The sequence below is a fragment of the Agrilus planipennis genome, unplaced genomic scaffold (genome assembly GCF_000699045.2).
Source record: "Agrilus planipennis isolate EAB-ADULT unplaced genomic scaffold, Apla_2.0 scaffold151, whole genome shotgun sequence".
NCBI lineage: Eukaryota > Metazoa > Arthropoda > Insecta > Coleoptera > Buprestidae > Agrilus > Agrilus planipennis.
Genome location: NW_020439509.1, coordinates 160,183 through 174,816, shown reverse-complemented (window position 1 = coordinate 174,816; position 14,634 = coordinate 160,183). Strand labels below are relative to the sequence as shown.

The following is a 14,634-nucleotide window of genomic DNA, read 5'->3' as shown; positions in this document are numbered from 1 at the left end:
TTGTTTCAGAGGTGGTTGCAGAGATCCTTGGAGCTCCGGATCTCCATTTAAATGCGGGCTCTACTCTCCAGTTGGTCTGCTCTCTAATACATTCGACAGAGCCACCGACATACGTTTTCTGGTATCACGAAAGCCGAATGATCAACTACGACTCAGGAGTAACCGTTCTTCCCAATCATTCTTCTAGCGTTCTTCTAGTGCACGACGTGGATAAGAGTCACAACGGTAACTACACTTGCAGCCCTTCAAATGCAAAACCATCTTCGATTTATGTTCACGTATTAAATGCTACGGCAGGTAGGTCACGTAAATCCATGAAAACTTTTACATTTCTGCAGTAATTTGCAGTCAGCTGGATTGAATGTAGTAGCCAAAAACTTGACAAACTTTCCTTTCGTTCTCAAAAATTGCGCCGTTACATTTTATCGCAAATGCTAAAACAAATGACTTGACAGAGTAATCTAAATGATAGTGCAACTTTATGCATATTTTTTATCTGAATTTTCTTGTGGTATTGTAAAATACTGGTTTGCAAGGGAGGAAAAAGTAGGGAAAGAGCGAATATGAAGATGGGAGACGAAAAATAAGAAGAAGTGACTGATTTTAGGTATCTATTAAGCAGAAAAGTCAGGGCGGAAGGAGTTGAAGAGATATAAAGCAGAGCATAATGCAGGATCGAGTAGCCTTCAATAAAGAAGAAGTCACTTCTATGCTCCCGAACGGTTAAATTAGAAATTGGAAAAAGGTTGTTAAAGATGTATGTTTGGGGCGCAGCGCTGAACGGGTGCGAAACATGGAAGGTGGGCGCGACGAAAAAGAAAAGGTTAGAAGCGTTCGAAATGTAGTGTGGTGGAGGCAAATGACGAGGATACCGTGGATAGAGAAGGTCAGAAATGAAGAGGTATTAGAAAGAATAAGAGAACAGAGGACTCTATGGATGTCAATAAGAAATAGGCGAGATAAGTTGGTAGAACACCTTCTCAGGCATGAAGGGCTAGTCAGAGACACATTAGAAGCAAAAACAGGAGTTAGAAGGAGTAGAGGTAGACCTAGATTAGATTACTATTTACAAATAGTTAAGGATGTAGGTTGTTCTAGTTTTAGGGAATTGCGAAGATTAGCTTAGGATAGGAAAGAGTGGAGGTGCGTGTCCAACCAATCTTAAGACTGACGACCTATGATGATGATGATTATAAATGACTACGACAATCCTTTTGGCTTATTCCATTATCATTTTAATTAGTTCTTCGTTTATTATCTACGCATGCTATTAGGTCATAAGGAATTTGATGTGCATGACGGTTTAGTTTCGTTTTCCAATTTTGTTCGACGCTATACTACTCTGACCTCTGAATGTAAGTGTTGAGGTGTCAGTCAGGCAAACAATTTGAAAAGGGATTCAGACGTCTATCCCAGTTATGCACAAGTGCACACTACTGTAAAAATAAAACCTCCTCATGCGAACAACCAGATGAAAAATGCGGAAAGAAAATCACATTTTCGAAACTATCAACTGTAACCGTAAAGATCCTCTAGCGTTCTATTTCTTCCTAATATCATTTAAGGTGTATAATAAATAATTTAAGATTGAGGACTAACGTGAAGACTGAACTAAGGTGTTTGTAACTAAAAACAAAAAAAGCAAAATCCCACTAGCTGTTAGTTAAGCTGTTAATAATTAGTTAATCGATAATATAACAACTATTTCTCGACATATATGTTTACTATTTAGCTATGCACTTCAATGGAGGTTAGACGTTATAAGCTAAGTTACAGAACACAAAATTTTTCTATATAGAACGATGATCTAATTATATTGTAGCGACCACGAGCGTGATTGTGTGCGATCGGGCATACGTGTGCGTGAGCGGCTTATCGATTTGCAGACTAGCCGCGGGTCCTTTTCTTCATGTGCGCCGTATCTGTAAACGTGTGTCGTACCTGCGTTCCTGGAAAGCAATTAAACCGTTCAAAGAAAACGAGACTTCTCTGGACGGTAGGAGAATGTTCCCGAAAGAAGGCAAGGGAGTATAAAAAGGAAGAGACGATCGCCGATGGAGTAGAAATAAATTGACCGTCGCAGAAGTAAATCAAGAAATAAATTGACAGTGATAGAAGTGAATAGTAACAGTGACAGAAATGAAATAAATAGAACAGTGAATAGTAACAGTAGTGTAAATAAATAGAATAATTACCGAAGTTTAGTTATAATTTAATAGTGTTTTTAAGTTTAATAGTAATAGTAAATAGTTTTCTTCTTAAAATTTAATTTGTTAAACCCACAAACATTACAATATCTTTTCATATTCATTGATTTGCGATTAAATCTATGCAAGTTATGTTTACAAGAGTTCATCTAGAGATAGCCCTCTGTACATCTACTCAACGTACGCTACTTTGCCACTCTTCCACTTATTATACAGTGTGTTTCTGAAATAAATAGAAAGCTTACAGGAAGTGATAGGGCAAGAAAATTAGGTAATGTTGGTGATCCGAAAGCCACGTATTTGAAAATTCAGATAGGGGTTAGTTCGACTCTGGTAGGATCACGTAGGAAAAAACAACAATGCAACGCTGTACTTAATAATGCAGCAGTATCTGCATTGTATTTCTTTTGCATTGTTTGTTATTTGTTAAATTAAATTAGGTGTAACTGACGGTGCTGTCGGCCCAGCGTAGTTTGATCTTTCAGCGCGGTAGGCTTGTACAGTATCAGTTGAAGTCATTAGCAGCAGATGTCAGTGATATCGAAAACACGTGAAAAATAGATGCAAATGGCGTCCAGTTATCTATGTACAGCCATTGTGCGCACAATAGAATGATTGTTGAACATTTGTTTGTTTTATTCAAGAAACTGAAGAATTCATGATACCTGTTCAAAGTAAAGCAATGGAGCCAAAAAAACTTTGAGAAATATACGATAAAATATCCAACAGAACATCAGACACATGCCGAGAAAGTAATGCATCTGATGGAAATATTGATCATATCACGGGATTGCCAATTCTTACACTGACAGGCATAATAATGTTCTCAAACAGATACGCTCCTACTAGCAAAAAATAACATATCCATAATATAATCACATACTACTATTGGAGAATAATGTAAGTAAACTTTTCTGGGACAGAGATATACCCGCAATTAATGAAGAACAACTAATTATAAGAGGCTTGACGTCACACTGTCGAGAAAGCTAAAACGATCTACTTATCAAACACTAAAATTCTTAGCTAAAAGCATGAGACAAAATTCAGAATATATACCCGTACATCATCATCATCACAAAGTCGTCAGTCCTAAGACTGGTTGGACACGCACCCCCACTCCTTCCGATCCTGAGCTAACTTTCGCATTTCTCTAAAACAAGAACTACCCACATCTTTAACTATTTGCGAACAGAAATCTAGTCTAGGTCTACCGCTACCCCTCCTAACTTCCGTTTCTGCCTCTAATATGCCTCTGACTAGACCTTCATACCTGAGAAGGTGTCCTACTAACCTATCTCGCATATTTCTTATTGACTTCCATAGAGTTCTCTGCTCCAAACATACACCGTTCGCGAACACAGCAGTGACTTTTTTATTGAAAGCGACTCGACCCTGCTTTATATCCCTACTACTCCTTCCGTCCTGACTTATCTGACTTCCTATGTACCTAAAATCGACCACTTCGTTTTTTTCGTTTCCTATCTTTATATTCGCTCTCTCTCTCTACTTTTTTTTCCCTTGCATACCAGTATTTGTGTTTTACTTTTATTTATTTTTATACAGTACTATATGTTACCGCTTCCATTTTATTTAAAGCTATCTCTAATACTGCTATAATATACCCGTACGTGAAATCAAAATACAATCCGAATTATACCAACATTAATTTTATCAATAGGCGTTACACATGTAAATTTAGCCAAATTGGAGGTGGATAAACTCACATTATATGTAATTTCTAAAAATTAGTAAATATAGTCGATACATGCGAAATAATACGTAAATTTCTCGACACCACTGTCAGACACCTCAATTTAGCAGAAATTATTGTCCGCGACCTTATTTTAGGGTAAGAAGCGGTAATATCTCAATGCATAATTTAACATCAACAAAAAAAAAGCGTGAGTGAGGTTCATTGACATTAATCCGTCTTCACTGGCTTTTTAGTGACCGGTGACAACTGAGGAGACGGGAACATAATAAATACATGTTTTAAATGTTCAATAATTGTCAATTCAGTATAAACATCCTGTATCTATATATGTATCTACTATCTATATGTACATGCAGAATTCTTGCAGCAGAAATCGCCACGAAGAGTTTTAAACGAAAATTTAATATCCGTCTGAAGGAACTCGTATTTTTATTTCATTAATCGCAATTTTATAAATTCTGATCTTGTCTTTCACTTTAAGAAAGCTTTTACTGCTCCTTGGATATAAAACCACCACTCCGAATTTACTGCAAGTTCTGCAGTTATTCAGTTCTTTTACGGTTTCCTAAAAGAACCGTTTTATAGAATGCAAAAGCAGAGGTCAGCTATGGTAATGATTGCTTGCGAATAGTACGAGTACATACGGTTAGTGAATAAAACAAAAAGTTAAAATTCTAAACAAACATACCGTAATTTCTTGATTTATCTCAATTTATTATAAAATAGATCTAATACAGTCAACACATCAAATTCTAATTAAATAATTTTGATGGGTATTTTCGAAAGGATATATAGAAGTTAAATCTTTGGAAAAGATACATAATATAGTGTATTATAGAGATAATATTAGTTATTACGTTATCTTGTTGTTGTTTTCTATCCGTTGCTATTATAAAAGACTTAAAATGACTGTACCCCTATAATGGATAAGTTATTACATAAAACATAAACCATAACAAACAATGTCAATTTAAAGAACATGCATCAATGAAGAAAACATCAATTGTATAAATTTGTCCATCTGCCTTTTTTTAAATGAATATAAACATACAGGACAAGATGTTAGAGATCGTATGTTTAAGCTAGTTAGTCACATTTACGAAAGTTCCAGAGGATTATAAACGGAACGTGGTCGTAACTATACCTAAAAATAGAGACACTGATAGGTGCGAGACATTCAGAGCAATTAGCTTAACTTCCCATGCGTCAAAAATCTTAACTAGAATTGTACAGAGGAAAAAAGGGCGGAAGAACTATTAGGGGACGATCAATTTGTGTTCAGACGAAATAGAGGAACGCAAGAGGCCATTCTAGCTTTACGGGTAGCAATAGAGAAAACGATAGAAAAAGGAAAGAGTGCGTACATAGGTATGTAGATTTAGAAAAAGCTTTTGATAATGTTAAATGGGACAAAATGTTAAATATACTTAAAAATGTAGGGATGAGTTACAGAGATAGAAGAGTGATTCTTAGTTTGTATAAAGAGCAACAGGCAGTTATAGAACTGGAGCTGCAACGTAGAAAAGAAACATTAGGAAGAGAGTCAAACAGGGATGCACACTGTCACCGCTACTTTTTAATATATAATATATACTATTTTACATCGAAGACGCAATCAGCATCATAAAATCAGAACAACTGTATTGATAGATACACAGGGACAGTATTAGCATCTAGCGAGGAGTTAGCGATTGGGATCCGTCAAATGGGCATACACCATCTGGTAGCAAAATTTATAACTCGAATGAGGGAGAAATTTACATAGGAACTGTGCACGCAAATTGTAAAATTGTTTATTAAAATAATAAAACACGTTAAAAAAGTAAAAATTTTTTTGATGATGGAGTCGACGAAGTTTTCTTTTAAAGTTAAATCGAACAAAAAGTTAATATGTTCAGTGAAAAGCTGCAATAGCACTTCAGACATAGATCTTCACTCTTCACCTACATTAACTACTTTCCAATAAAAACTAACCGTTTTATATATGTAAAAAATATATTCGGAAAATTAGAGAAAAAAGTAAACTAATAGAAGCTTGGATGAAAGCAGTAGGTATCAAAGAAGTGAATTCCGGAATAAAAATTTGTTCACGTCATTTTAATGCACATGATTATATTTCAGCAAGTATTTACCATCAGCCATAACCTTAATATTTAAAACTAGAATCATACTAAAATTATAAAGTGAGAAATTATTTATTCCTGTGTAATTGATTTAACACAATTCTAATGATACGATATAAGTATTTTGAGGTTAAGAACCTACCTGCTGCAATACAACAAAGTTGCAATAATGTGTTTGCAACGTTCTCTTAAATCGGCTTTGCACGTGCAAGTCATTGATATGATATTGCTTAAATCACCCAGAATCACCTCACCAATTATATAACGTGAATCACTTTTTAAATCCGAAGTTTGTAAAAAGTAGGCAGTAAACTTGACGGAATTTGAAGGCTAGCTTCCGGATTTGTTATTTCCGAATTTTATAATGTGATTGGCATTAAAAACACGCTCACCTTCAACGAAATTTCCTTTCCGAGGCTTTGTGTCAGCCCAATCACATATTGTGTCAATACTTATCATTTTATCGTAATTTAAAAACTTGGAAATTGCAGGGTACACTATAGGAACTACGATAAATTTTCCCTAATCGGCGCCATGTTTTTAGGCTCCTCCCATTTGACGGATCCCAATAGCTTTAAATAAAGTGGAAGCGGTATGAATTAATACATACGATACACGTTTGTCACACACTGTACTCGATGTTTAGTTTTTTTTTTTTACTAATTTAATACTTTAGTGTTTATAAAATAATGATAACCTCAATGTTCAAGAATTTGTTTTTAAGATTCGTGAAAGTTTCCGCATTTTTTATGGTCTATTTTTCACGGTTGTCTTCTCAGAATAGTCTTCTGCATGCTGTAATCTTTTCTGAACAGAGATCAGCATTTTTTAGATGTAATTTAAATAAAAATAAAGTACGAACATGGGTAGATATACATCTAAATATATCTGCATTTTTTATATTATGGAAATTTCTGGTAGCAAGAGTTCATGAATTTTAAAACAGCCTGAAACCAGGCGATTCTTGTCTGTCTCTGTTTTTCTTCCCTCCGTTGTCCAACAATTTCGCTGCCTTCGCACGTTTGTCAATAATAGCGTAATCCGGTAGTTCTACTTATATTATAACATCATAAGGAAGATGTGTAACTGTCTATCATGTTATAATATAATAAAATGAACAAGATGAACAACCAAACATAACATAGAAGTAGTTGATTGTTCAGACAATTGCCAAAATCAAATTATCAGTGGCATAATGTATCCTTGTCATTGTCATTGACAATCGCCGGATTGGATCATGATATTTCCAGTGCCATACGCAAAAATTTTGTACCGTTAAGAGAGAAAATGTTTGTTTTATTAATCTGCTGTTATATTTTTGCGTAACAAAAAATATTCAATTTTGCAGACACCCTATAGGTAAAACAGATAAAATGGTAACATTAGTGACGCAGTAAGTGTGTGGTAAGCAACATATTTCCTCATAAACTGTAAAAACGAAATTAATATAGACAATTATTATATAATATAATTTATTAATAGTTTTTTACTGCAAATGCATTGAAAATACGTACGCACCGATTCTCATTAATTAGTAATTAGGAATGATCACTCCTCTGTTAAACAGATTAGTTTCATTCGATAATAAACAAAACAGGTCCCGAGCAAGGCACTAGTTAATATTATTATACAGTTGAAGTTAAAATCAATATCATTGGTTCTTACTAACTTCTATTTCATTTGGCTGATTCATATACCATCTAAAAGTATTCAGATGATTTATTTGTTGTTTGGTTGTTAGTTAAAATCGTTAATTTTGACTAAATTTGGAAAGAACAAAGTTTTTCAATTATTTTCATCGTGTTTACTTATTTTCATCATCATCATCATCATCATAAGGTCATCAGTCTTAAGACTGGTTGGACACGTACCTCCACTCTTTCCTATCCTGAGCTAAACTTCGCATTTCCCTAAAACTAGAATATCCCACATCCTTAACCATTTGCGAACAGTAATCTAATCTAGGTCTACCTCTACCCCTCCTAACTTCTGTTTCTGCCTCTAATATGTCTCTGACTAGACCTTCATACCTGAGAAGGTGTCCTACCAACCTATCTCGCCTATTTTTTATTGTCTTCCATAGAGTCCTCTGTTCTCTTATTCTTTTCAATACCTCTTCATTTCTAACTTTTTCTACCCACGATATCCTCATCATCCGCCTATAACTACACATTTCGAACGCTTCTAACCTTTTCTTATTTTGCTCTACTAAAAATGACACTGATGGTAAACGAAATTTAACGAAAATAAAAAGTGAAGTGAGTAAAGTAATCGGTGTGCCAGTCAGGCAAAAGATAGTGAAGTACAAGGCAGTGAAAGTTTTGTGGTGAAGAAAACAAAAGAAAGTTAAAACAAAAATGTCCCGTTACTAGTTTAGAAAATGAAAAGTTTGAAATGTGTGATTTGGGAAATATTATTTACAATTCTCATTTGACTAATTCATGTCGAATGACACTTAAAAAATTGCTAAAAAAGTTACAAGATTTTAATTTGAAAGAGAAAACGACGTCAATATTCTGTTTAATAAAACAACTTGATTTTAAATGGTAAAGAGAAGGGTAAATAATAGAAGAGCTCTGATAGAAAATTGGAATATTCGAATATCTTATATGCAAAAAATTTGTCAATACAGGAGTAATAATAAACCTATTGTTTATTTAGACGAAATCTATATACACAGTAGTCATACTCTTCCGAAAAGTTGGTATGATAATGGTTCAAACGGACTATTTTCAACTGAGCGGTATGGCCTAGACGTTTAAATCATCGCTTAGTATTCGGGAGGACGTCGGTTCGATTCCGGGTCCGTCTGCTTTGGTCTAAGTTTTTCAGTGGTTTCCTTTGATCATTTAATATTCCACAGAAAATCTTTCAATCTCCTCTGTCTTCATTTCGTCCGTCTCACCCAAAACCACCATTCACCCATTCCCACGATTCCTGAAAGAAGGCTGAAGAGGGTCATCCGCCCTACTTGCCGACATAGTCGGAGGGATTGCCCGCCCACCAACATTGGTGGCTAGTGGGAATGAAACACCCAAAAGTTTTTTTTTACTAGTTTCAAAAATATCAAAGGGGTCAAGATTAATTATTTATTCATTGCAAGCAGCCTACTCATTTTTAAATCGGGACAAAAAAATGGAGACTACAATTCAGACATGAATGGAAGCAATTATGAGAAATGGTTAAAAGAAAAACTTATTCCGAATTTGCCACAGAACTCAGTCAATGTAATCGACAATGCTCCTTACTACAATGTAAAGATGAATCCTGAGCCTAACACTTCATCCTGAAAACAAGACATGATAAATTAGACTAACAAAATTTAAATTCGACGCATTATCAGAAGATAATGGGCATAACGTACGACTACCTCCATACCATCTGGAATTAAATCCCATAGAATTGTTATGGGAAGGAAGAGTGGCAGCAACAAATGGTAATTTTACTTTGGAGCAAGTGAAAGTTCTTGTAGAAGAGTAGTTTCGAAATATTACTGTTGAGACCTGGAGGAAATGCGTTGGAAAAGTGATTCAAAAAGAAGCAGATTTTTTAAAGAATGAAATGATACTTGACTCCACTACCGAAGAAATGTTTATAACAACTAACTACACTGAGACAGACGATGGTGATTTTAAATTTGCTATTCCCGCCGGACGTACTTCATTTTAATGCCATTTTAATAGTAATAATATTTGCATGTATAATTTTTGTCCATATTAATTTTGTTGTCTGAAATTGACGAGGCCCATTTTCCTTGACACGACACTTACTGTGTCACTAATGATATCCTTTTGTGTTGAGTGTTATATAAGTTGTCAGCAAAATTGAATATTGTTACGAAAAAAATAATAGCAGACTAATAAAACAATTATTCTATTTCTTAACAGTACATAATTTTTGTGTACGGCACTGGAAATATCATGTTCCCATCCTTCTGAACCGAATCGTATCTTATTGGTCGAGAAAGCGCCCTTTTCCATCTTTGTACCTACCCCGTTGTAAAAATGATTTAAGGCTTTTCCGTCTCGAGTCGGGTTTTTGGGGTTTAAAAACTCTTTTATAAAATGTTGTAGGGGGCGTCATTACGTTTTCTTCCGACCCCAGTCAAGTTATATTGAAGAGAAAAAAACTCCTCCCCCTTCGCTTGTAAACTAAAAAAGCCCAGTAGGCTGTAACGTCAAGCTCTTAAACATACGCCGAATAATGAATAGATTCAATGAAATATTTAATAATCACTTGTTTTGACTAGATAGTACTGCCTGTATTNAGAAAGTTAAAACAAAAATGTCCCGTTACTAGTTTAGAAAATGAAAAGTTTGAAATGTGTGATTTGGGAAATATTATTTACAATTCTCATTTGACTAATTCATGTCGAATGACACTTAAAAAATTGCTAAAAAAGTTACAAGATTTTAATTTGAAAGAGAAAACGACGTCAATATTCTGTTTAATAAAACAACTTGATTTTAAATGGTAAAGAGAAGGGTAAATAATAGAAGAGCTCTGATAGAAAATTGGAATATTCGAATATCTTATATGCAAAAAATTTGTCAATACAGGAGTAATAATAAACCTATTGTTTATTTAGACGAAATCTATATACACAGTAGTCATACTCTTCCGAAAAGTTGGTATGATAATGGTTCAAACGGACTATTTTCAACTGAGCGGTATGGCCTAGACGTTTAAATCATCGCTTAGTATTCGGGAGGACGTCGGTTCGATTCCGGGTCCGTCTGCTTTGGTCTAAGTTTTTCAGTGGTTTCCTTTGATCATTTAATATTCCACAGAAAATCTTTCAATCTCCTCTGTCTTCATTTCGTCCGTCTCACCCAAAACCACCATTCACCCATTCCCACGATTCCTGAAAGAAGGCTGAAGAGGGTCATCCGCCCTACTTGCCGACATAGTCGGAGGGATTGCCCGCCCACCAACATTGGTGGCTAGTGGGAATGAAACACCCAAAAGTTTTTTTTTACTAGTTTCAAAAATATCAAAGGGGTCAAGATTAATTATTTATTCATTGCAAGCAGCCTACTCATTTTTAAATCGGGACAAAAAAATGGAGACTACAATTCAGACATGAATGGAAGCAATTATGAGAAATGGTTAAAAGAAAAACTTATTCCGAATTTGCCACAGAACTCAGTCAATGTAATCGACAATGCTCCTTACTACAATGTAAAGATGAATCCTGAGCCTAACACTTCATCCTGAAAACAAGACATGATAAATTAGACTAACAAAATTTAAATTCGACGCATTATCAGAAGATAATGGGCATAACGTACGACTACCTCCATACCATCTGGAATTAAATCCCATAGAATTGTTATGGGAAGGAAGAGTGGCAGCAACAAATGGTAATTTTACTTTGGAGCAAGTGAAAGTTCTTGTAGAAGAGTAGTTTCGAAATATTACTGTTGAGACCTGGAGGAAATGCGTTGGAAAAGTGATTCAAAAAGAAGCAGATTTTTTAAAGAATGAAATGATACTTGACTCCACTACCGAAGAAATGTTTATAACAACTAACTACACTGAGACAGACGATGGTGATTTTAAATTTGCTATTCCCGCCGGACGTACTTCATTTTAATGCCATTTTAATAGTAATAATATTTGCATGTATAATTTTTGTCCATATTAATTTTGTTGTCTGAAATTGACGAGGCCCATTTTCCTTGACACGACACTTACTGTGTCACTAATGATATCCTTTTGTGTTGAGTGTTATATAAGTTGTCAGCAAAATTGAATATTGTTACGAAAAAAATAATAGCAGACTAATAAAACAATTATTCTATTTCTTAACAGTACATAATTTTTGTGTACGGCACTGGAAATATCATGTTCCCATCCTTCTGAACCGAATCGTATCTTATTGGTCGAGAAAGCGCCCTTTTCCATCTTTGTACCTACCCCGTTGTAAAAATGATTTAAGGCTTTTCCGTCTCGAGTCGGGTTTTTGGGGTTTAAAAACTCTTTTATAAAATGTTGTAGGGGGCGTCATTACGTTTTCTTCCGACCCCAGTCAAGTTATATTGAAGAGAAAAAAACTCCTCCCCCTTCGCTTGTAAACTAAAAAAGCCCAGTAGGCTGTAACGTCAAGCTCTTAAACATACGCCGAATAATGAATAGATTCAATGAAATATTTAATAATCACTTGTTTTGACTAGATAGTACTGCCTGTATTCTTGATGATTATTAGTCGAAACAATTGTAACAATTGAGTAATTATTTATGTAGTTACCAATTTGAATATAAATACACTTGAACTCTCAGTGGGTGATCTCAGAATAAACAATATGATGGAAAAGGGATACTATCCTAACTTTTCCCCAATAACTAGACTTATGTTAACAGCAACAACAAGAAATTACTCGCTGTTGATTCAAAGAAGTGTACCTACCGTTCTTAAAGAATGCTAACCCGAATCTAGTCCGTAAAATAATAAACTATAAGAAATCTTCCGAAGGAGCTAATACATTCAATTGGATGAATTTACTTGATAGTATATATTTGGTAACTGAAGGTATTGATGAACTAAGTAATACGACCTTTAATAACGATCACAATATAGCAGGTAAGTAAAGCTTCCTATTTGCCCTATCTTGAGGAAGAATCAAAGAAAAGAGTGGACAACTAAGGGACTAAANATAAAAGTTATTGTCAAATATCTTTTATTAATATTGGATAAATATCGGATAAACATTGTATTAAAATAAAGGAAAACAGTATATGTCCTATATATTACCAATATTGGCTATAAATTGCCAATATTGTGCCCATATACAATATTGTACCAATATAGAATAAATATTGGGCCAATGTCGTGTGCTACTGGGGTAGCAGGTAAGTAAAGCTTCCTATTTGCCCTATCTTGAGGAAGAATCAAAGAAAAGAGTGGACAACTAAGGGACTAAATGGTAATTCAAAATAATTATGGTAATTTGTACAGTAGAAAGCTTAGTACTTAGAGGTGCATGACAGAACTATTACAGACAGAACGGAACTATTCAACTGTTTATATAAATATATTAACTAGGGGTTTGGAGGAATCGACACCAAGTATGTATATGAGAGACACTGATCAGACCAACTTCAACCCACAATCGTACTACTAGTATACAAAAAGGGCAATAAAAAATACCCAATCAACTACTGTCCACTTCGAATTTCTTTGTTCGATTTTGGTAACGTACCTATCATGTATAGGGTTGTTCGGAAAGTCATTTCGTTTTTGGTTGTGGAAATGAAAGACAGTTTTCTTATAATAAACAAATACTTTATTAAATTATATATTGACCGTTCTGGTCCAACACCTTTTGCCATCTTTCTGGTAGTAGCATAATTCCACGCTCATAAAATTTTTGGTCTTTGCTGGCAAAAAACTGATCGAGGAGGTTTTTGACCTCCTCATTTGAGGTGAAGGTTTTACCGTCTAAAAAATTTTGAACTGACCGGAACAAATAATAATCCGATGGTGCCAGGTCTGGAGAATATGGTGGGTGTAGCATTGTATCCCATTCAAGCTGTAAAAGCTTTTGGAGAGTGACCAAACTTGTGTGAGGTCTCGCGTTGTCTTTGTGAAACACTACACCTTTCCTGCTGATTAGTTCTGACCTTTTCTATTGAAGTGCATCATTCAGTTTGTCCAGCTGATGACAGTAGACTTCCGAATTAATCGTTGGTTTTCCGGTAAAAGATCAAAAAAAACGATTCCTTTAAAATCCCACCAAACAGATAGCATCACCTTTTTTTTGGTTAATATCAGCTTTGGAAATGGTTTGAGCCGGTTCATCTTTTTTGTTCCATGACCTCTTGCGTTTGACGTTGTTGTATACAACCCATTTTTCGTCCCCAGTGATGATGCGCTTCAAAAACGGATCATTTTCAAGTGGTCATAAACTGTTGAATTTGATAAATTTAACCTCAATCCGATCTCACGTGTTGTTATTCGCCGGTTCACATCAACTAATGTCTTTATCGCGTCTTTATCAGCTTCAACCGGCCTTCCCGAACGTGGTGCATCTTCGACATCAAAATTGCCGGATCGAAATTTAGCGAACCAGTTCTGGCACTGGCGTACTGTGAACACACCTTCTCCATACACATCAGTCAATTTCTTTCTGGCTTGAACAGCATTTTTACCCTTTCTGTAGTAAAACAGTAAGATATGTCGAAAATGCTGCTTATCGCTCTCCATATTTAAAAGGGCACCAACCAAAAACTACTGCGTAGAATTAATTGGAATTTTCCACACACAAGCCTTGCTATATGAGTTCTCAAAGCATATAAAAATTATACGGCTTAAATGTGAACTTGGGTGCAAAATAATACAATTCAATCGGGAAAAAACGAAATGACTTTCCGAACAACCCGATAGATTCAGTTCACCAAGTAGATATCCATCTATTTAAATAGACTTTGTTGAGCATAATGAATTCTCCACTAAATGTAGCATTATACTACAGATGGCGCTTACCGCGCCATTTGTAGGATTTCATAAAACGCGCTGTGTTAAGGCAGCAGGTTGAGTTGGTATGTGTTCTGTCGAAATCGTCTGCGACGCGCTAGCAGTTTCAAT

The 14,634-nt window shown here is 35.1% G+C and overlaps 1 protein-coding gene and 1 long non-coding RNA gene across 3 annotated transcripts in view; one reads left to right on the top strand and one right to left on the bottom strand.

The window, feature by feature from the left end:
• Positions 1 to 14,634, bottom strand: part of LOC108736933 — a 126,136-nt gene that overhangs the window by 94,077 nt on the left and 17,425 nt on the right. The window lies entirely within an intron of this gene.
• The window catches only part of LOC108736931 (netrin receptor DCC-like), an 82,498-nt gene that overhangs the window by 65,019 nt on the left and 2,845 nt on the right, over positions 1 to 14,634 (top strand). For both annotated transcript variants that reach the window (XM_018469550.1, XM_018469548.1), the window contains exon 5: positions 10 to 297. In XM_018469550.1, coding sequence (XP_018325052.1) covers positions 10 to 297 — 288 coding nt within the window. The remainder of the gene's footprint in view (positions 1 to 9; positions 298 to 14,634) is intronic.